Source organism: Drosophila innubila (assembly GCF_004354385.1).
Source record: "Drosophila innubila isolate TH190305 chromosome 2R unlocalized genomic scaffold, UK_Dinn_1.0 1_C_2R, whole genome shotgun sequence".
NCBI lineage: Eukaryota > Metazoa > Arthropoda > Insecta > Diptera > Drosophilidae > Drosophila > Drosophila innubila.
The window spans coordinates 13,247,753-13,269,144 of record NW_022995374.1 but is presented as its reverse complement, the minus strand read 5'-3'; the positions used below and the strand labels follow the sequence as shown (position 1 = coordinate 13,269,144).

The following is a 21,392-nucleotide window of genomic DNA, read 5'->3' as shown; positions in this document are numbered from 1 at the left end:
GTGTTCTCTTATCATTCAGAGGAGGTAGAACGAGATTGCGCTTTGTCAGCGTGGGAAACATACATACATATAAAGATACGAAACATAATTGTTTGATTTGTTGTCTTGTTTATTATACATTATAAGTACACTCAATTATGATTAAAGATTGAATTCGTATTAGTATAGAGTATTTAAGACAGACATTAGGCTAACCTTTCGCTAAGTAAAAACATCACTAACTTTTAGTAAACTCGCCTAAGCACAATAAAATTTAATTAGTAAAGTTACCACAGTCTTTCTCAAGGCAATTAACTTGAACTTGTGCAGCGATAAGAATTCTTATATCTTATACATACTCTGCACCTTATACAGGGTGCACTTATGCGTTGTTATCTTAGTTATAATTACACATCAGCAAAGGCATTTACATTACATAATGATCTGGTTGAGAATTGTACTCTTATTGTCATATTGCAAGCGCTTATTACCAAACTTTATAAAATATTTGTAATATAACCAATGAGCTTATTTATTAGCTACCTAACTACCTGTATACCCTGTTGAATTCTGCACTTCATTTGACTTTGGAGCGAAAACCTTTCGAGACAAGAGGTGCCACATCGGATGGATCCCGGCCAAACGTTTCCGGCAGATAGAATTTCGTTAACAGGAAGAGCAGTACGCAGGTAATTGAGAAGGGTATAAAGACAAAGGCCCCCCACGCGCTCTCCAGACTAGGGAAAGCCATGCCAATTATGAAATTGCATGTCCAGGATGACATACTGCCCATCGACATGGCCACTGAGCGTGGCGCCACCTCAAACAATTCTGTAACAAAATATATTAATAAAATGTTTAAGTATGAATATACGAATTTACCTGATCCAATAAAGTAGGGAATGGGTCCGAGACCAAACTGGTAGAAGAATATGTAGCCCATAATGCAGACAATACAAGCCCAAGCAAACCAGCTAACAGACCCCTGAAAAAAAACATGCATATAATTAGAAAAGTTATAACCATAATTAATAGATATCTTATGTTTCCTTTTCTTACAATATAATACAAAACAAATGCAATGCAAAACAGGAAGAAGGCACAAAGCGAGCTGGATAACATCATCAAAGTGCGACGTCGACAGGTGGCCATCAGGAGGGGACCCAACAATGAGATGCTCAAATTTAGGCAGCCAGCACCCAAATTGGCCCACTGTGCATTGGCCTCGCTGAAACCAGCATTTTTGAATATGGACACCGAATAATAGAAGATCTGCAAGCAAGTAAAGTTAAATAATGATTATTCTGATGTTTATTAATGATTGAAGGTGAACTTTGAATAGAAAAATAAAAAAACCTCGGGTCTTAAAAGAAGTTTTATATATAATTAGAGTAAATTAAGGTAAATGACAAAATATTTATTACTTACCGCATTAATGCCTGACAGTTGCTGTCCACCTTGGAAACTGCACACAATGATCAATGGCATCAGGAGACGAGGATCTCGGAGGACATCACAAAAGCCGCTGTTTTGACTATTATCATTTGCCTCCGCTTCCATTTCAGCAATCTCCTGTTCGATAAACTTTCCCGCGCTCTTGCCACGCAGTCGCAACAATGAAGCTCGTGCCGCCGAAGGATTGCTCTTCATAACGTACAGAAACTTGGGACTCTCCGGGAACGCATACGAGGGCAGATAGCAGACAATTATGAGCACCATGTAGGCAGATAATGCATAATGCCAGAGCTCATCTGTGCCAAAGACATGGGAGAGACTGCACACCTGGGCAACAACAACGCCTCCGGTGACGCCGACACCACAAAAGACGCCCAATGTGCCACGTCGTGCTGGTGGTGCTATTTCCGCCAGATACATGGGTAATGTGGCTGTGACGAGACCCGAGGAGAGGCCCACAATCAAGCGACCCAAGATGAGCATTTCCACAGATTTGGCGGCTCGGCAAAAGAAGAAAAGCACGGCTCCAATGGTGAACAAGACAGCGCAGATGAACATACATGTTTTCCTATGAATAAATTAATAGTTACTAATTAAAAGATAACAAAGTATAGGGAATAGCACATCAAATTGTCAAATAAATAAGTCTATTATTTTTTTTTAGGTACAGAGCGTTACTAACAGATTAATTAGAAGGTGATGGGTATGCTCTATGTATCTTTTAAATGACAAATCTTCAGGATATAGTTGATAAAAAAGGGTATTTTCTAGTCGAGCCCTAAGTCTAGTAAAAGAGATGGAAAATGACATGTTGAGCCATGGTATTTAAAATCCCGATTAAAACCAATAAACAAGCTAACTATTAGGTAAATTCCTTTCAAGTTGATAAGCTGATAAGCTAACATAAATTCAAAACAATTATATGCATTGCTTATCAGTTAGCTGACAGATAATCTTAGCTACAGACCTGCCAAATTTATTAGCCAATCCAGCGCCGCCCAAGGAGCCAATGGCGCCGCCAACCAGGAAAATGGAAACAATGGATGACCAAAGAATTTGTAATCCGCTCGAGGTCAAAGTGCTGCCATATTTCTCATGTATTGTTTGATTGCACCAAACTTTCATAAGCTGATAAAATTAAAATAAGATTAGTAAATACAAATTAGAAGTTATCAAGGTATTGTCAACTTACGTCTGCGGGGGAATTGATAACACCTATGCAATAACCGGTGGGGACTGCAGCTCCCAAAGTCGTGGCAAAGGCAACCAATAATACAAGTTTGCTCCATGGCTGTTTCTATATAACATCAAATAGTGATAAAGTTTATTTAGCATTCGATATGAAAGAACTTCAATGTCATGTGAAAAGAAAAGTCAGTTAATAATAGCATAGCATAGAAATTTAAATATTATAGTATAGTTTGATGATTGTGCGTCAATCGTTGGGTTTATTTTCGTCACACATGACGCTGTTTAATTTATTTATTCCAGTAATTGTCACTAATTAACTGACCCTCGCGAAAAGGCGAGAGTGTAGAGTTAATTGACATTCGCAAATGATTTATATTTGGCATTATTAATTGAATTGTTTCAAATTTATTACTTAAAAGTAACTCTTATCAGTGCCCATAAATTTATAATGTCCTCCAAATGCAAAAATTTAGAAATTATTAAACAATTGAGCTTCATTCCCAAATTTCAGAATATTTGCACTTGGGAGTTCAAAAATCAAACTGGTAGCTCATTAATATGAGGGCACTGATAAGCCCGAAAAACAGCAGATAACAAATGTATACAAATGAATAATTCGGCATGTGCCTAAAAACACACCCATAGAATATACCGACATACATACAAATATGCGCATTTCTAAATATACTATGTGCACACTGATATTCTGGGTATATAAATTCATTGTCAACTGTATTTACGGAGACGATAAACGCAAAAAGCTCATTTGAATAGATCTTTTTATGAACCTTGTGTTTGTAAACACAATACAGCTAGTCATAAAAGTATTTTTACAAGGTCAAAAATATTACACTGTTTAATGCTTCAATTGTCTAAATATAAATTTAGTTCTATTCACATTGAAAAACTGTGATAAACTAAAAATAACTTTAATTTATCTTAAGTACGTTTATCAATAATAATAATAGTCACATTTACTATATTTCATTTTTATAGTACAAAAGTACTTTTACTGTATACTGTAAACAAGTACATATGTATGTGAATTTATTACACCTGCATATATCCGACCGATCCCGTTTTTGCTTTAGTTCAGCTGCAAAGTAGTGCGTAATGCTTTGTAATTTATGTATTATAAATACAAAATTTCATTAATATGCAAAAACATAAATGCATATTTTATCTACAGAACAAAAGAATGTTCATATATGTTTATATAAATGTATGTACATTTATTTACTCACATAAGTACAGCGTCAGTACGAACTGCCGAAAATAACATAAAAATAAAGTCAAAAAGTAAAGAAAGTGCGAGAGAGATACAAAGTGCAATCGAAGAAATAGAAAAAGTGCAGTAATGAATATGAGTTGAGTGAGTGGGTTAACGATCTTGCGTTGTAAACAGAGCGAGTAAAGAAATTCAGAAAGCAGAGAGCAGAGAGCAGAAAGAACAGTAGACGGAGGCCACCTTTGTCTTTTGGCATTGCTCACCTGATTTGTGTCCGTCTGTTGTGGCGCTATTTCAACCTTATATGCCGGGTTCAAGCTTTGCGCCTCGGCGTGATTAACGGTTGGCATTTTTATAGATAACTTTTGCTTATGCACTGTATTTGTTGTTCACAAGAAAACTTCACTCCGTATGGTCGCGTGTGACACACGTGTGCGTTTTAGCAATGAGCGGTAATTATTTTGTTGCCACTTTCTATGCTGCCGGCGTTCGCATTTGCTTGTTTAGTGTTGTATAACAACATACAATTATAAATATGCAAAAAAGAATTAAACGCGCTTCTAATGTTAAACACAAGCGTAATTTGTTTAACAATATTGCTATTAGACGAAAATAAATTAAACTAATAACGGAGCCTTATAAAAATAGCCAGCGGCGTCGTTCGACACCTGTGAGCGACTAATGTAAAAAGTTTTTGGTAGTATGCGGGTGCTGCGTAACAGAAAGCTTTAAGTCACCGGCTACTAGCCAACAACGAAAGCTCTCTCATCATCAACAACGTAAAGCTTTTAAAGCTAGCGCGCGTACTTATCGAGTAATCGATTGCAACGATAGATTAAAATGCGGGTATGAGGTAGCAACTCTAGTTTTTGTCAGCTGTTTTGGTTTTTTGTTGACGTTGTAGCGGTGTTTGCTGTGCAGTTTTATAAGTATTATTATTTGTTAATTGAAATAGGTAGAATTAGAATATATGTCGGGAACTATGACGCCGGGCTATGATTCGGTGTTGTCTACAACAGCGGTGATTAGTACTGTATTTCAGTTTTTATCTGGGGCGTAAGTAAAACACACTTTTATCTCATAATATCGATAATCTAATTGATTATTTTAATTGATGCAACATAAACAATTTATTGAAATGCCGGCTGCAGAGTAATATGTCGCAAATATATACAAAAGAAGAGCACAGGTGACTCATCTGGTGTTCCATTCATATGTGGCTTCTTATCGTAAGTACAAATTATCACAAAATTACCAATTGTCGACGTAGACAAGATATGAAAATATCGTGCTCTTTCTGAACTTGTCTTTCTTTTGTTTATACAGCTGCAGTTTTTGGCTGCGCTATGGAGTGCTAACTAATGAGCAGAGTGTCATAATGGTCAACATCATTGGATCGACGCTCTTTCTCATCTACACTCTGGTCTATTATGTATTTACGGTCAACAAACGTGCCTATGTCAAGCAATTTGCACTCGTTTTGGCCATACTCATTGGTGTTATTGTTTACACAAACAGTTTGCAAGACGAGCCCCAAAAAATGGTACACATTACAGGTGAGCACCTTGTGGCATTTTATACTTTAATCCTTAACTAATAAGGTAACCCTCACATTAAAAAAAAACTTTAAAAAAGATTTAAAGAAACTAAAGTATTTAAAATAGAGGTAACAACAACCTCTAGAACTTTATTAATATTGGGATAAAAGCTTTCCAACTTTTTTTTATCCTGATTCCAAAATACAGTTTTATATTTTTTTGCTGGTAAAACAGTAGTTGGTAATTTTTTTAATAAAAAGGGATTCACTAATTGTATTACCTATAATATTTACAGGTATTGTTTGCTGCATTGTCACTGTTTGCTTCTTTGCTGCGCCTCTCACGTCGCTTCTACATGTGATACGAGTGAAGAACTCGGAGAGTTTACCTCTGCCCCTTATAGCCACATCGTTTTTTGTTAGCTTGCAGTGGCTAATCTATGGCATATTAATATCTGATTCGTTTATACAGGTGAACATTTTCTCGTGATTTGCATATTTTGTGTATACTTGTAAACCTGTTATTTCGCTAAATACTCGTATTTAATTTCAGATACCCAATTTTCTTGGCTGCCTGCTGTCCTTGTTGCAATTAGGACTCTTTGTATTGTACCCACCACGTAGCTACAGTTATTCCGGTCAAGGCTATAAGTTGATAGAACAGGCAGTTCCCTTCTAATTCGATCGTATATTACATTATTAATTCGTGTCTTTGTATGTACTTATATACTGCGCATTTTGCAAAACGATAATTAAGCATGTTTCATACAGGTATATATATTTTGATATAACGTAAATTTGCAAATATATCGCTTGCTTAAATTACTCTAGACATACTATACGTATTGTAAAATTTAATGTAATATATTTAAAAAAAAAAAAAAAAAAACATGAAAAAAACTCAACTACAATTCGCTGTGTCTACATTTATTTTACTTACATTTTTAATCTGCTGATTTTCTGCACCCATCGGAATGTTGTCTGGAAATTTGTATAAATCCAAAAATGCGCTCTTTAACACGTACAGCTCAATTGCTTGCTAAAAACATACTAATTCATATAAGAGATTTCGTATTTTTGGCCCAAACGAGTGCAGTCGTTATTTATCATCTTAATCATTGATACGAGCTGATATGTTGATAATAAATGCCTGTATTTTGTGTAATTGGAAAACTTGCATTGGTTATTCAATAATAAGTATACTCAATGCGCGCCTTATCTCCACATTACTCTTTTTTTGTTTTTATAATCTTTATCGTTTACTGGCTCAATTTAACGGAAGAGAATGGCCATTGATAAGATTCAAATAGTTTTGCCTAATTGATCGCCACTTGACAATAAATTGAAAGGAAAAACATGTTAAGCTTATTAGAGTATAATTTCAAAGTTTTAAATAAATTGTCAATTATTAAAAATTAATTAATTTAATTGTTGATTTTTTTAAGTACGCGCCAAATTGTGTGCAATTCGATAGCTCAAACAAAATGAAACATTGCGCGTAGTCGATAACAGCTAAACAATGCGCGTAATCGATAACAGCGATTACAATCGCTTTTGAGGTCAACAATTGTTATCGCTCTTCGTCATACATCTGAGTTAATTTTTTTGCATTTATTTTATTGGAAAAAAAGTAGACAAAAGCATTTTGACCATGCAGGAACAGAGTCCCGAGCTGTACGAGGAGGTCAAACTATTTCGCAATGCTCGTGAGCGTGAGAGATACGACAACATGGCTGATTTATATGCCATTATAAACACAATACAGCAGCTGGAGAAGGCGTATATCAGAGACTGCATTACGCCGCAGGAATATACGGCAGCATGCTCCAAGCATCTGGTGCAATACAAGATTGCCTTCAAGCAGGTGCAATGTGACGAGTTTCCCACTGTGGACACCTTTGTGAAGAAGTTCCGTCTCGATTGTCCAGCGGCTCTAGAACGCATCCGAGAAGATCGCCCCATCACCATACGAGATGACAAAGGCAACACATCCAAGTGCATTGCGGAGATTGTGTCTCTGTTCATCACCATAATGGACAAATTGCGGCTGCAGATCAACACAATGGATGCCCTGCAGCCAGATGTCAAGGATTTGGCCGACAATATGAATCGCTTGTCGCTCATTCCAGAGGACTTTGATGCCAAGGAGAAGGTGGACAAATGGCTGGGAACTCTCAATGAAATGCAGGCATCCGACGAACTGACCGAGGCACAAGTGCGGCAGTTCCTCTTTGATCTGGAATCAGCCTATGCCGATTTCAACAAGCTTCTCCATAGCCAGTAATTGTTATTAATTTTTAATCGTATAAATTAGTCTGTATATGTCTCAATAAAAAACAAAACCAGAATTCGTAACGCCTATAGTTTTTCAAATAAGAAATATTTGTTAACTTTGAAGTTTTTTCACAAAAATTAATTTTAAATCGTCTTTTTTTTACCTAATTAATAAAAAGTAGAAAAAATTTAATAATTTGTCTTATCAAAACTTTTTAATTTTCTGAATGCAGAATGAATTAAGAGGCCAAACCACGATTAAAATTTTATTTCGATTTAAAATCGGTCGAGTTTTGATAAAGTTATGACCGTTTGAAGTTGATCAACTTACAAGTTTAACTTCTATCCGCGATTTTTGAAAATTAAAACTATAGATAATGAAAACGAAATGTAAAATTTTGCATTTGTTTGGATTTAATCGTATCTTTTATCTTCTTTTCTTGTATTTAATTTAAATATTAAGGTTATAATTATACAATACACATAAGTTTAAACCGATTACAATAATTAATTTTTGTTTGTTGTGTGTTTTCTCGTTCACGTTACGTTTGTTGTTTGTTTGTTTGTTTTTGTTTTTGTATTTGTATTTGTTTCATCTTACGCTTATAAATCTGTTAAATCGTTTTACGCCTTTAATATTTAATAATTGTTATCTTTTATCTTTGTAAATTATTTGTATGCAATGTGAAAAATGGTACTTGGTATAGTTTATTATGTATGTATGTATATGCAGATGTTGGGCTGTATATATATGTATGTTTGGATGTGTGTGTATTTTGGTTGTTGTTGCGTGTATATGTGGTATGTTGTGTTTGTGTGTGTGTATATATACTTTATAAAGTCGTATGTGTATTTGAAGGAGGCGGTTGACGAGGAGAAGGACGAGGAGGAGTTTTAGGCGATAGCGCCTTACGGTGCGTTCATAGTAAAAACATTTTCTTATTAAGTAAAATATGATCTTTCATCTTCATATATTAGATAATCATCATCATTTTCCGATGAATGATGCTCCTCGCTCAACGTTTCGCTTTTTGTTGCATATTCATCGGATTTATTAAGCGGCTGTTGTTGTTGTTGTGGATTTTGTTGTTGTTGTGAAACGGCTTTCTCCTTGACAAGCATTAATAACTGATTTGTTGCAGTTGGTGTTGTTGTTGTGGTTGTTGTTATTATTGTATTTGTTATAGGCAACATTCTCTGCTGAATGATGTTTTTATTATTATTATTATAATTATAAATGTGAATGGGTGTTGTTGTTAATGATGCTGTTGTTGTGGTTGCTGTTCCTACTGCTGTTGTTGTTGTTGCTACTGTTGTGGCGGTGCGAAGGCTATAAAAATCGCTTTGTGGCTGCAAAGTGATCTGCAATGGCCGCCAAATGGTCTTCTCCGGAAGCTGCTAGTTCTGTCCGGTCCAGTACGAGGCTGGATAACTCTGTTTGCCGGCCGACTTTGACTGGCTGCTCGACTGTTGACGTTGTCCAGCACTGTTCGAGTCCTGCAAAAGGGGAAGCCCCAACAAATGACAAAAAATTGTTATTTGATCTTCTTAGCTTCGATTTGAATACATATTTTATTTATTTATTATATCCATAAACATACAAATGTTAATATATATATGTGGGTTTGCAAAATATATACATACATATTTATATAGACAGAGAGAGATTATAGATACATATAGTTAGTTATGTATGTATATATCTTTTTCTTTTTATGGACACTGTGATATGCATGAATTATGTTCTGTTTATACTTTTCTTCTTTTTTTTTGCGCCAACTAATAGTTTACTATGATAATATAATATTTTATTTTATTTTAGTTTTATGTGCGTGTGTTGCGTGCATGAAATTTGTGTTAGTTTTATATACATACATAGTACATAGCATAGAGTAAAGATAGAGTATACACAGTGATATTTACCAAAAAAAAACAACAGAAAACAAATTTAATTTTTTTTTATTTACTTGATACAACAAACAACAAAGGAAACTTACCCGGCGGGATGAGCTATGAATCCTGCCGTCCATCTAATGTTGTCCCATAAAAAAATTAAAAGAAATTATAAAGAAAAAAAGTCAAACAATCGAACAATTTCCATGCATTTCACAATTTTCATTAGCAGCTGTTTTCCGTCTCTTACTTAATCCAATAACCGCATTAATTAATAAGCTCATCGATTATGTTAATTAAGCTACAATATTACTTACTAGATTAGTGTTATTTATGTGTATAAAATACATGCCCATACATACAGTTAGTCAAGTCATTCTTTTGACAAAGAAAATTAAATCATATCTTTTTTAACTTGTTCTAAGAACCATACGCAATTGAAATAATTTAAATGTTTAAAATAGAAAAAAAAATTAGTTAAAACAATAATAGTATGTGAATAAATTTCTTTGTCTAAATTACTTGACATGCTGTATTTATGTATGTATGCATTATATAAGAAAACTACAGTATTAAAACATGAGCCTGGCTTTGTAACAAAATGCTTGAAATTTTGTTATTGAGTTGATATTATATGAACGACTTTATAAACCACTTAAGAAAAGAAAGACTGAGAACTAAATAAAAGATGTTTTAAATAGTGTGCCAAGTGCTGGGTGAGATTGTTAATTGTTTCAACTACAAGTTATGTATAATAATTTAATTTAATTTAATTGTTAATATGAATGGATAAAAAATAGTGTTAACAACAGCAACAACATCACAAAAATTATAGAATTTCTACTCCAATAACGAAAACTATAAAGAAGAAAATTATTTCATAACTAATAAATAATTTTGATATGAGGCCGAAATGAGACATGCATCAAAAATGAATATCACGGAAATGAGAAAATAATGTTAACAATAAATATATATGAGTATGTTTGTGTAAACAGCATGTGCTTATGTGTGTATCTGTTAATTATATTGCGTTTATTTTAATCTCGATCATCATCTTCGCATAGAGTTCATCAGTTTAATCAGCAAAAAAGGATATGTCACTGACATCGTTATCATTAACTTGCTGATGATTGTGATCCGCAGGCGCATAATGATGATTATGTTTGTTATGATTATTATTATTATTATTATTATGCTGATGTTGGTTATTATTCTGCTGCCACACTTGCTCACTTTCATATTCAACTTGTATGCTTTGATCTTGATTTACTATATACTGCGCTTGCTCGGAACTGTACTCTACCTGATGTATGGGCTGATGTATCATATTGTGATGTCCGGCCGCTGGCATTGGCAAATACATGCCATACTGTTGGGCCGATGTGCCACCAGGTGTCTGTGTATTGGCCATGTTGAATGGTGGCGGTGTGCCCGAATGGAAACTCTGCTTCTCATATGACTGTAAAATTAAAACGATAAATAAATTAATTATAAATAGGTAAGTTAGTATTTAAATATGTATAATTATCATTAGGATTGTTAAGAATTTTCAGATAATTTTTATTTATTAAGAAACACAATCTTGGAGAGGTGTTGGATAATTGAAATCGTAAATTGATCAATGATCAAAGGTCCAAAAAATGTATGTTGATTGATTAATCGATGATTTGTTTATACAACCCCAATAAGCTTAACCTAATGATACGTACATTGACCTTGTTTAGCGCCACATGACCCTTGCCATACATGGATGAGGTCAGATCGGAGCCAGTGCCTGCTTGTGGTTGGTTGGAAACCGTTTGTGTTTTGCTCTGTTGATTCACGCTGGACGAGTAGCCGCCCTTGCTATAATCCTGAGTTGTTTGAGAGAGCGTATCGTAGCTGGCCGAACCATAACCAGCGCTATATGAAGGCTTCGGGAACTGACCACCGGATGCAGTATTTGCCGGCGGTATTTGTTGCTATATCAAAAAATATACACATAATTAAGTTGCTTTCACTATGGTTGTTATTGTTTGTAAACGTACTTGGTAGATGGCTGGTGTGCCATATTGGAAACCGCCTGGCATAACATTGCCACCATAGAAATAAGCATAAGGAACATTCAGCATGGGCGCACTGGAGCCAGCTTGTTGCGACATTGTGCTCGACACCTGAAAGCGGAAACAGGCACATTAAATTAAGTAAGCATAAAGAAAAGATAGCGAAGTATAAACAGAATGACCTAATAACTTAAGGTACTTTAGATAACCAATCATATGCATAACAAAAGGTTCATAAGGGCAAGAATATTTAAATAAGTAATAATAATAAATATTCTTGCGATATTCTTCCCTGCATTTGGAAGATATTTACGTACATTACTAACAGGACTGGAATTATTGTCGGTGCGCGCAAAACGTCCATCAGTCATGGTTGAGTATGCCACCGAACCCAGATTATCTCGTCCAGCTCCCAGGCTGGTTGGTGTATAATTCAGATCATAATATCCTTGCTGCAAGGGAAAATAATGAAAGTAAGCTTTAAAAAATTTGCCAATTGTGTGCTGGCAGCAAATGTTATGAGATAAGCTGCGAGAGATTATGGTTTTGGGAACAGCGTTGCCAGGACATCACGAAAGTTGTTAAAACGGAAACTTGGCAACAGCTGGCACTGCTGTAGGAGCGAAAACGAAAAATGAAATGAACGAAACGAAACGATAAACAATAATAATCAATAAATGAAAATAATATATTAATTTGGTTATTATACAATGAATCTTACACTAAAACAAAAAAATGTGTCATGAAAACACAGATAAAATAATAGACAAAAATTGTTGGGTTAGTTTGGTTATTAATAATGATAATGCAGTTGTTCTCGGTGATGATGTTGATGATGATAATGAGCGTGGAGTGGAGAGGATGCGTTGGAAATAGTTAAATCTCACCCACTGTTAATGTGGAAAGTGATATTAAAATATTTCTTATTTGTTAATGAGCTTTAGAATTGTTAATGCCAATTTCAATTTATTTTTCATGGTTTTTTTTTCAGTAACATGGATTTTTGTATTAAATTTTGTGTGCAAGAAAGAAAATCAAATTGTTGAAGGAGCAGGAAAGGAGACGCACTTGAGTTGAAATAGATGTTGCATTTTGATTATGAATATGGGTGATTATAATGAGTACAATAACAATAAAGTGCAAAATAATTTGAGCATTATTATAATAATAGTTACAGAACACGCACATACAGTATGTCAAGTAATGGTTTAAGCAAAAAAATTTGTTTTAAAATGTTTGTCATTGTCAAAACAATTACTTGTAGTACTGTACATACACACACACCACACACAGATACAGATACAGACAGACACCGTTAATGTATTGTTATTTAAAATTGTTGTTAATAACAATGGGTAAATTGGTAATGCACACTGAGAAAACAGTTAAGAGAGCAAACAGCTGCAACGTCTGTGAGCCGAAAGAGATTAGACAGTGTGAGAGAGAGAGAGGAATGCGTTTTTTTTTTGGGAATGCGCTGAGAGCATTAATATATTAAATATATATATATACACATATTTGATTGATATGATTGAATGGAATTTTGTCGCTATTTTAATGGAATTTACAAAATTGATTTTGATTTTGAACTGATTTGATTTGTTGTTTGGTTGCATTGAATTGTTGTTGTTTTTATTTTTTTATTTGTTGCTTTTCTCCATGAACTCACCACATGTGGCACTCTCTGTTGCATCATTTGTAATTCCTCGTAGGAATACACTGGTTGCTGATAGTATGGCAATCCAGTCTGAATATATTGACTAACCATTTGGATGTTGGTGGGCACCAAGCCGCTGCTGCCACCGCCGCCGCCGCTGCCACCACCACTACCAGCACCACCAGCACCAGTTGAGCTGCTGCCAACGCCGCCGCCGCTGCCAACGCCGACGCTGCCCGCTGTAGCGCCATTGCCGTTGCCGCCGCTACCGCTGCTGTTGCTGCTGCTGCTGTTCTTGTTGGTCAGCGAGGCAAGCACTGTTGTTTGTGCAACGGCTGACGCAGAGCTGGCATTGTTACCACCGCCGACGCCGACGCCAACACCGACGCCTGATGCACTGACGCCACCGACGCTACTTACGCCCGTTAAAGAGCTGCCGCCTTGGTTTCCAACCTGGCTAACTGACACCACATTACTGCTGTTGTTAGCTGCTACGCTGCTGGCCGAGCTGCTGCCGCTTACATTGTTATTGGCTGCAACAAACAATTAAATTTATTAATAAATCATTTCTTATAAATAATATAGTATAATATCCTGTACCAGTGCTTAAAAAAAAGTTAATTGATAATAAATAAATAGTACAGTACGTCAACCAATTGTAAAGCATATATTTATTTTAAACATTTACTTGACATACTGACCTAATTGAGATTTTCATATTTACTTATAAAAAAAAACAAATTAAATCAAAACTCATTGGTACAGGGTATAAAATTAATATGCAGTTAAAGGATAAACTCACTGTTGGATACGACCGCCTGATTGGCACCTGCTGCACCTGAAACTGTGCCTGGTGCACCGTTGCCAGTGCTGGCGCTGCTGCTGCTCACGCCACTGCTAGTGGAGACACTGTTGTAATAAACAAATAATAATAAATTGTAAGTAAGCAAATTTAATATAAGCGACACCATTTATTGATTAGTTCATTTGGCATGCGTGTAAAGGGGGCAGCGATGTGTGTTAGCCATGGCCACAATTATCTCAATCTCACCTGTCGTAGTGCGTTGCAGCTCCAGCGTTAGCTGCATCCTTTAGCTTGGCGCTAGCACTAAAGTTACCATATTGCGAGGACGAGTTGCTTGCGCTGCCAGCAAACCTGAATGCGGATAATAACACAGCAAAGGAATCAAACATAACGTAACGAAACAAGAGGAAACAACTTATATTTATAGATACAATATATTTTGCTTCATTTCACATTCTAAATAAACACAAAAAATAGCGCAATCGTTAATTTGCATCTGTATTTATTTAAAATTATTAAAATGTATTCCGAATTTGGCAAAAACAAGCGAATTATACTGTTTACAGTGGGTTTAGAAAGATTTAGAGCTGTTCATACCATTTAATTACCAAGCAAACATAATTTTTTTAAATCGTAATAAGAAAAATATGAAATTCCAATTTTCGCTACTACAAATAACGTAGGTTTATTCCCAAGCCTTTATATAGGTTTTTCTTTTTGACTGTTCAATTTATTTCAATTACCAAGGAAAACTGAGAAATTTATAAAAATCATTAAAAATTCTTCTACGTATTAATTTTTCCTAAACTCAAATACAAATTTGGCTCAAACAAAGAGAATTCAACATGCAGCAAAGCAAATGGTTTTTTGTTAAAGTTGTATCAATCAATTTATGGTGGGTTTTGGGAGGTAGATAGTTTAAGCATTATACATACCCGCTGCTGTTGGAGAGACCAGTGCTGCCATAGACACTCTGGCTGGACTGGTAAGCACTTTGTGGTGTCGAATATCCCGATGTGAGATAGGCGGAGCTCGCATTTGCGCTGTTATTGCGATTATATATATATTGTTGTGAGTTTTAGTTGATAGGTGGATAGAGGAGTTACAAGTTTAAACAGTTGATAACAGAAAACAAATCAGTATTACAGCCTGTACCAAGGTCGTTAAAAGAATAAATAGGTTTTTTTAATTATATGATATACATTCTTCATTTAGGCACAACTTTTTTTTTTATTCGCCAATTGGTAAATAAAAAAGCGTTATTTCTAGCTCTAACAGATTCCCTGGTACAGGGTATAAAAAACGAATAAATTAAGGCAAACAAAAGTTGAACTATAACGAATGCAAGCAGAGTTTTAAAAGATAGTGCGTATGTATTGGGAGGTTACGCACCTGGAGCTGTTTTGTCCGCCACTGCCGCTAATGGGAATGTTTTGTGTTGCAACACTGCCGCCGCCGGCAACGCTGCCTCCCGTCGCATTCTGTTGTGCAACAGCTGCCACCTGCTGCTGTTGATAGGAGTTGACAGCATTGACAGGCTGATAGCTGGCATAACTAGACGGTTGATAGCTGTTGGCCACCGATGACTGCACATTTGCATAGCTGGAACTGTTGTAGCCCTGCACGGACGCTGACGTTTGGTAGGCACTGTTCGCCTTGTTGGCGGCGCTCGCTTGATAAGCATTTTGATAAGGTGTCCCACCATTGTTACCACTGGTTGCCTGGCCATAAGGATCACTCTTGGTCAACTGATCCAGGGCATTGCTGCCTTGTTGTTGCGCCGTCGAGCGTGCCGCATAGCTTGCAGCACTTAAAGCATCACCCTGTAACTTGAAAGAAGTAAGTCGATGGGGGATAATCTTGTAGGGCATTGCATATACAATTGCGATAAAAAATTAAGATGCCTTGTCAATTAAACATTGCCGAAGCTTAATATTTAAGGAAGCACTATAAAATTATTTTAAATTTGTATTTGCTAGGCAAAGTCATCTTAATTTTGATCACACTATTAATGCTATATAATCGAGTATCTACTCACAATTTGCGCATTCTGCAGTCCTGCTGTTAACGCCGCCTGCTGCTGCTGCGACTTGGTCTGATAGTCATCCTGTTGTTGCTGCTGCTGCTGCTGTCCATCGATGCTGACGCCCGCATTGAACTTCTCTGGCAGCGCATCGAAACTGTCATCAGTGCCAAAGTCCATGGCACCAAATTGCACATCCAAATAGCCAATGTTATTCAAGGCATTATCACCTGGCATCTCCACAGCTGTGGCAGGTATCTTCGATGGCGGTGGCAGTTTAACACGTGCTCGTCTCATCGGCGCCTGCTGTGACTGCTCGCTGCTGGTGGGCGTGCCCACACTGGATCCCGGCGCCGAGGCAAATACATTCGCATATGTGCTGGGATATTGGGAGGATGCTCCGCTGCTCTGACTGCCATAGACGGCGGCCAGAGAAGGTGTTGCAGCTGCTACTGCTGCCGCTGCGGCCGTTGGACTTGCGCCCTGTGACGTCAGCGAGTTGAAATACTGAGATTGTTCCGCTGAAAGTGTTGCCGATGGCTTCAGTGGCGTCTGCTGTTGTTGTTGCTGCTGCTGCTGCAACTGTTGTGCCTGTTGCACCAATGTGGCAGCTGCTGAGGCTGCACTTGAGAATGTGTCGGTGGCATAAGTTGAGGCTCCACCTGCCACGCCTCCGCCTCCCACAGTGCTGCTGGGCGTGCTCACCACACTCTGCAGCTGTGGCGGCGGATTACTGACCGCAGCACTGTACTGCATCATTGGCGTTGTCGCTGCTGATGACGTTGCTGGCGCCGTGTTGTCCTCCAAATGAGTTGCCTGCGCCACATGATGATGCTCCAGACCTGGAGGCGCTGACAGCTCACTCGCCGGCACCGTCGCACCACCGACAACATTGGCGGCTGCCTGAGAATTCAGATTGCTCGTGGTAAAGACTTTGCTGTCCTTAAGCGAGCCCTCGTACTCCTCATTGTTCCAGTCGCCCCATGCATCATCGTGCGCCTGCTGATGCTGCTGCTTCTCGGCGTTCTGCGCTATGGTATTGTCCCAGAGCTCAACCTCATGGTGATCCTCGTTGTTGGCATTGTTGCGTGCACCAAAGCCACGTTCACCACGTGGTCCACCACTGCGACCGCCCATGCGTCCACCACCGCGACCCGGGCGCGACATAAAACCGCCGCCACGCCCACCATCGCGTGGTCCACCGCCGCCGCCGCCACCACCAGCTGCACCACCAGGACCACCGCGTCCGCCATTACGCTGACCACGATAGTTGTCATTGGCACGATCTTCACCACGATCGCCACCACGAGATTCCCGCATATTGCGATCATTCTCACGTGTCTCTCTTCCGCGCCCTGGAGAAGATTAAAGAAGCAACATTTAGCCAACAAATTTAGAGTAGACATGTTTTAACGCTATAGGCGGGTGTAACGGGTATATTTAAAGTGATTTTTAAACTTACAGCCGCGACTGTCGGTGCCGCCGCGTCCACCGCGGTTGGCGCTGCGATTGCGCGACTTTTCCCGCCTGTCTGCATTGGCGTTGCCATCTGCCCAGTCCCCATCGCCACCAGCGCCATCTGCCACAGCATTTGCAGCCTTATTCTTGCGCTTCTTTTCGTACTTGGCAAAGGCGCCCTTGTGAAAAAAATAAGATCCAATTAGAGAGTGATAAATAAAGAATAAAATAAAATAAATACACATACCTGTGGTAGAATCTCAATCAAGAAATTGGCTGCCGCCTGCAAGTCGTAATCACACTCGTTCAAGGCGCAACAGACTTCCTCCTCGGAACGTTGGGTCATTGTTAGCAAGAGTGTGACCTTTTCATTGATCTGGGGATCCTCTGTAGTGCTGCTATTGGTTATCTGGGCAATGCGCAACTGTTCCGTGGTGGCCTTCGGTTGTGCCTTCTCCAGTTTCTCTGTCTTGTTCGCATCGCTTGACTTCTTGCTGTTCAGCGTTGCGGCATGTGTGATGGCTCCAGCATCGCTGTTGATGTTGCCCCCGCCACCGCCACCGCCGCCACCACTACCAATATTTGCGGAATTTGACTTTTTCTGAGTGCGACCGCCGCCGCCTCCGCCCCCCGAACGAGTTTGTTGTGTGCTCATCTCTATGTACACTGTATATACAAATTAGCTGTAAATAGCAAATAGACGACCAATTAATTATAAGTAAGACTTTGATTTTGATAATTATCACACAAGATTTCACTTAATAACAACAACTTGAACAAAACTAAAGTCTTGTTAAAGGTAACAAAAGCGTGGCCTACTTTTATTTCATCTAAATTATTTGTTAGTAATCAAATGACACTTGTTAGTTGACCATATTATTATTATCTTATTTTCCTCTTTTTTAGTAACAAACAAACTACAACATATTGAATTTCCTACTTTTATTCTTCTACCTATAAACTTTTATATTATTTGTAGTGTTGGGAAAATTGCAAAGTATCCATTTCTTGCTATTTTTTTCAAATAACAAACAAAGACTACAACAAATTGTAATTGCTTTGTCTGCTTTGCACTTCTTCCAATTTCTATTCTTCTGACAATATTTTTCGCTAGAAACTAGCAAGTGTCATGAGCGCATAAAAAGATGTTAAGAGACAAGACAAGCAGAAAAAAGAAGAAGCTAACTAGCCAGCCCAGCTGAGTTCAATGTACATTTAATCAAAGAGAACGAAATAATGAAAGAACATGAACAAACACACACACACATCCATACAAACATAAGGCGAAAAGATGCCACACGCATGAACAAAGTGGAACGCAGCATAAAATGAAGAGAATTTCAGAATAACAAAAACGAAACTGCAGACGAACGGAAGAATAAAGCAAGAAGCGAACAAAAGCAATAATAGCAAACGCCATCCATCCAGAGGCGGGTGTGTGTGTATGTGTTTGTGTGTATTCGCAAACAGGTAATAGGGGAGGGTGCAGTGCGCGGGCATTGGAACGTGATCGACGGCGACGTCTCGATGACAATGAGGGAGGCAAGGTAAAGAAGAGGGTTGCTCTTGACTTGACTTTATGTTTAACTTTAAAGTTGTAGCATCCCTTTGTTCTCAGTTAATATTCAATTTTCAACATTTTTCGCTTCTTAATACGCGATGAATAACAATTTTCGTCACATTGCTCATATCACACAAAGCTTTGTCATACGCTCATTGCCAGCCCAGCAGCTGCTGCTGTTGCCGCCTCCGCCGACGCAGCCGCTACCGCCACCGCATTTCATGGAGTCACTTTTTTTTATAAGGCAGAAAACTAAACAACCCCCAACAATAGTAATAAACAAATTAGATTCACTTAGTAGCACTTGAACATCATCTAGATGTTGATTTGTACACTTATTTCACGCAAGTTGCACTTGCATTAAACGATAAAAAGTACCTTATTTGCGGTATGAATTGCACAGCTCTTGCATACACAAAAAATTGATTTATATATTCTTTTCCTACTCGCTTCGGTTTTTTGCTTTGCTTTGTGTTCGGTTTTCGTAAAACCAGAATAGAGGCGTCTCGTTCGCTCTGCCGCCGCTGGGGTTCAAATTCAGCGTTGCCAGCTGCAAAAGCTGTGTCTCGACTAGGTAGATAAAGTGCAATAAATTATTTATGAAAATAGTGCACGCAATCATTTAATGCACATTTTCTGCTTTCACTTCATATTTGTGAATCATCAACGAAGAATATAAATAAACAAATGAAAATAGTAATATGTTGTTCTAGTGTTATTCCATTGTCTAACACTAGACACACACACACTGTCATTTAACAACACTGAAAGCGAGGGCATTGAAACCGAATAACGTGCACAAAGCGGAATGAAGAACCGGACAAAATGGTGTACATTGAAGTAAATAGAGCACCCACTGTTGTTTCCAATATATAAACACATATTTTCACTTATAATTCACACTATCAAATTGTTTACTAGTGTTTCCGTAATCAATAATTATTTGTATGCGGCAGCCAGTCAATCAATCAGACTAGTAGGCCATGTGCACACTTCGACGCCATTTCTGCAAATAATACACTAGCTGACCCTTTCACTCTTATGTAAATCAATGGACAATGTAATTATATTGACTGCGGCTCCAGACAGCGGGCTAATTGTAAATTTTCAACTTAATTTTAATGCTATAAAACTGTCGTATATTAATGGGCAAACACCACACATTCATGCAACTAGACATTAACTACACTTTTACACTAATTTTGTATATTTAACGCGACTTTTCCACGTGTAAACAAATTTTCAATGCGGAGCCAACCTGCAAATGCGAGAACCACTGTTGCCACTGTTGCTATTTCATATATTTTTGATCCGCCAATCAAATTGTACCGTTTTCGGCGCGGCGTCTATAAACCGAGGGCTGCCCATCCGGTAAAAGTTTTCGATCTGGTTTGATTTTATGTACTTAAAAAAATAAGTACATTTCCGAAAACGGGTATTCTTAATTTTTTTTTTACCCATTTTTGGATACTTGTTTTTTTTGCTAGAATTTTTTTTTAAAATTTTTGAATATTATTTTAGAATTTTCTAGACTTTTTGACATACTTTTTTTTTTTAGAATTAAATTTTCTAACTTCTCTTACCGAGGGCTGATTTTCTTCAAACTTTTATTAAAATGTTAACCTCAATTTTGTCTAATTCCTAAATTATAATTTTCATCAAATTTATTAATTTTTTATTGAGTTCTAGCGTTTTTAAATTTGCAGTTTTTAACAGACGGCACAGTTGATTTCAAATTGACAGCACACCAAAGGCTGCCACCCAGCAAAATTTTGCGATCTGGCAAGCTATAACATTTAAGGTAAAATATTTTTAAAAGTTACTCTTTCTAGTTTTTCTTAATTTTGAAGCTAGAATTTATTACATTTTTGTTGAATTTTGGGATTGAATTGGGATTTCGATCATGTTAAACCAGGGCTGCATTATCTTAGGAAAAATATTATCAAGCGACAAGTATTTTTGGGCAATCGAAAACAATAACTGTTTTGAATTTATCTACGAAAGCGGCGGTAAATTTAAATATAATATTTTCGCATCATTGCATCGCTATGGCGGTCTAAAGTTGCGCAATTAGAACGATTGCATTTTGTGCAAGAAACAAAACAGCAGACGTCCACTAGTTACTGCAAACTCGTTGGTTGCCGACTTCGAGCCGACTCCACTCCGATCCGGCGCAGCCATCAAGCAGCTACTATTGGCGTTGTACATTATTATTTTTTTGTTGGCCTAAATCTGTAGGCCTTGAGGAATCGTCGAAATCGCTTCGACTTGTTTACTGAGCGCGCG

The 21,392-nt window shown here is 37.5% G+C and overlaps 4 protein-coding genes across 9 annotated transcripts; 2 read left to right on the top strand and 2 right to left on the bottom strand.

Moving 5' to 3' along the window:
* Positions 1–88: 88 nt before the first annotated feature.
* On the bottom strand, positions 89–6,446 carry LOC117785320 (solute carrier family 2, facilitated glucose transporter member 1). 2 transcript variants are annotated; one of them, XM_034623275.1, is made up of 7 exons: positions 6,331–6,446; positions 2,627–2,731; positions 2,402–2,562; positions 1,408–2,002; positions 1,039–1,251; positions 862–964; positions 89–810 (listed from the first exon to the last, which is right to left on the bottom strand). In XM_034623275.1, the coding sequence occupies exons 1-7, from the start codon at positions 6,358–6,360 to the stop codon at positions 557–559; spliced, it is 1,461 nt and encodes a 486-aa protein (XP_034479166.1). In that variant the 5' UTR covers positions 6,361–6,446; the 3' UTR covers positions 89–556. The 2 variants fall into 2 exon arrangements, with proteins under 2 accessions (XP_034479166.1, XP_034479165.1); XM_034623274.1 differs by lacking the exon at positions 6,331–6,446 and adding an exon at positions 4,117–4,534.
* Positions 4,721–6,259, top strand: LOC117785321 (sugar transporter SWEET1). Its single transcript, XM_034623276.1, has 5 exons — positions 4,721–4,909; positions 5,005–5,082; positions 5,180–5,409; positions 5,687–5,862; positions 5,944–6,259. The coding sequence occupies exons 1-5, from the start codon at positions 4,824–4,826 to the stop codon at positions 6,067–6,069; spliced, it is 696 nt and encodes a 231-aa protein (XP_034479167.1). The 5' UTR covers positions 4,721–4,823; the 3' UTR covers positions 6,070–6,259.
* A 479-nt stretch (positions 6,447–6,925) lies between the features above and the next one.
* LOC117785322 (vacuolar protein sorting-associated protein 28 homolog) lies at positions 6,926–7,738 on the top strand. The gene has a single exon (XM_034623277.1). It carries the CDS (start codon positions 7,042–7,044, stop codon positions 7,672–7,674), a length of 633 nt encoding a protein of 210 aa, XP_034479168.1. The 5' UTR covers positions 6,926–7,041; the 3' UTR covers positions 7,675–7,738.
* Positions 7,739–8,060: 322 nt separating this feature from the next.
* On the bottom strand, positions 8,061–20,445 carry LOC117785318 (protein lingerer). Of its 5 annotated transcripts, none has more exons than XM_034623267.1 (15): positions 20,365–20,445; positions 17,793–18,228; positions 17,550–17,724; positions 16,103–17,442; positions 15,457–15,893; positions 15,000–15,107; positions 14,311–14,415; positions 14,062–14,168; positions 13,272–13,792; positions 11,920–12,054; positions 11,588–11,713; positions 11,270–11,521; positions 10,864–11,019; positions 9,662–9,694; positions 8,061–9,161 (listed from the first exon to the last, which is right to left on the bottom strand). In XM_034623267.1, exons 2-15 carry the CDS (start codon positions 18,198–18,200, stop codon positions 9,063–9,065), a joined length of 4,002 nt encoding a protein of 1,333 aa, XP_034479158.1. In that variant the 5' UTR covers positions 18,201–18,228; positions 20,365–20,445; the 3' UTR covers positions 8,061–9,062. The 5 variants fall into 5 exon arrangements, with proteins under 5 accessions (XP_034479158.1, XP_034479160.1, XP_034479159.1 ...); XM_034623269.1 differs by having other exon boundaries at positions 15,457–15,887; XM_034623268.1 differs by lacking the exon at positions 20,365–20,445 and adding an exon at positions 19,485–19,558.
* Positions 20,446–21,392: the final 947 nt, after the last annotated feature.

Coding starts and splice junctions, on each gene's coding strand:
- LOC117785318 (XM_034623267.1), bottom strand. CDS start 18,200: ATGAGCACACAACAAACTCGTTCGGGGGGCGGAGGCGGCGGCGGTCGC. Junction 14,416..14,999: donor GGTCTCTCCAACAGCAGCGG/GTATGTATAATG, acceptor ATCCGCATTCAG/GTTTGCTGGCAGCGCAAGCA. Junction 9,162..9,661: donor TTCATAGCTCATCCCGCCGG/GTAAGTTTCCTT, acceptor CCCCTTTTGCAG/GACTCGAACAGTGCTGGACA.
- LOC117785321 (XM_034623276.1), top strand. CDS start 4,824: ATGTCGGGAACTATGACGCCGGGCTATGATTCGGTGTTGTCTACAACA. Junction 4,910..5,004: donor TTTCAGTTTTTATCTGGGGC/GTAAGTAAAACA, acceptor TGCCGGCTGCAG/AGTAATATGTCGCAAATATA. Junction 5,410..5,686: donor AAAAATGGTACACATTACAG/GTGAGCACCTTG, acceptor TAATATTTACAG/GTATTGTTTGCTGCATTGTC.
- LOC117785320 (XM_034623274.1), bottom strand. CDS start 4,203: ATGCCAACCGTTAATCACGCCGAGGCGCAAAGCTTGAACCCGGCATAT. Junction 2,732..4,116: donor AACAGACGGACACAAATCAG/GTGAGCAATGCC, acceptor GATGTTATATAG/AAACAGCCATGGAGCAAACT. Junction 2,003..2,401: donor TTGGCTAATAAATTTGGCAG/GTCTGTAGCTAA, acceptor ATTTATTCATAG/GAAAACATGTATGTTCATCT.
- LOC117785322 (XM_034623277.1), top strand. CDS start 7,042: ATGCAGGAACAGAGTCCCGAGCTGTACGAGGAGGTCAAACTATTTCGC.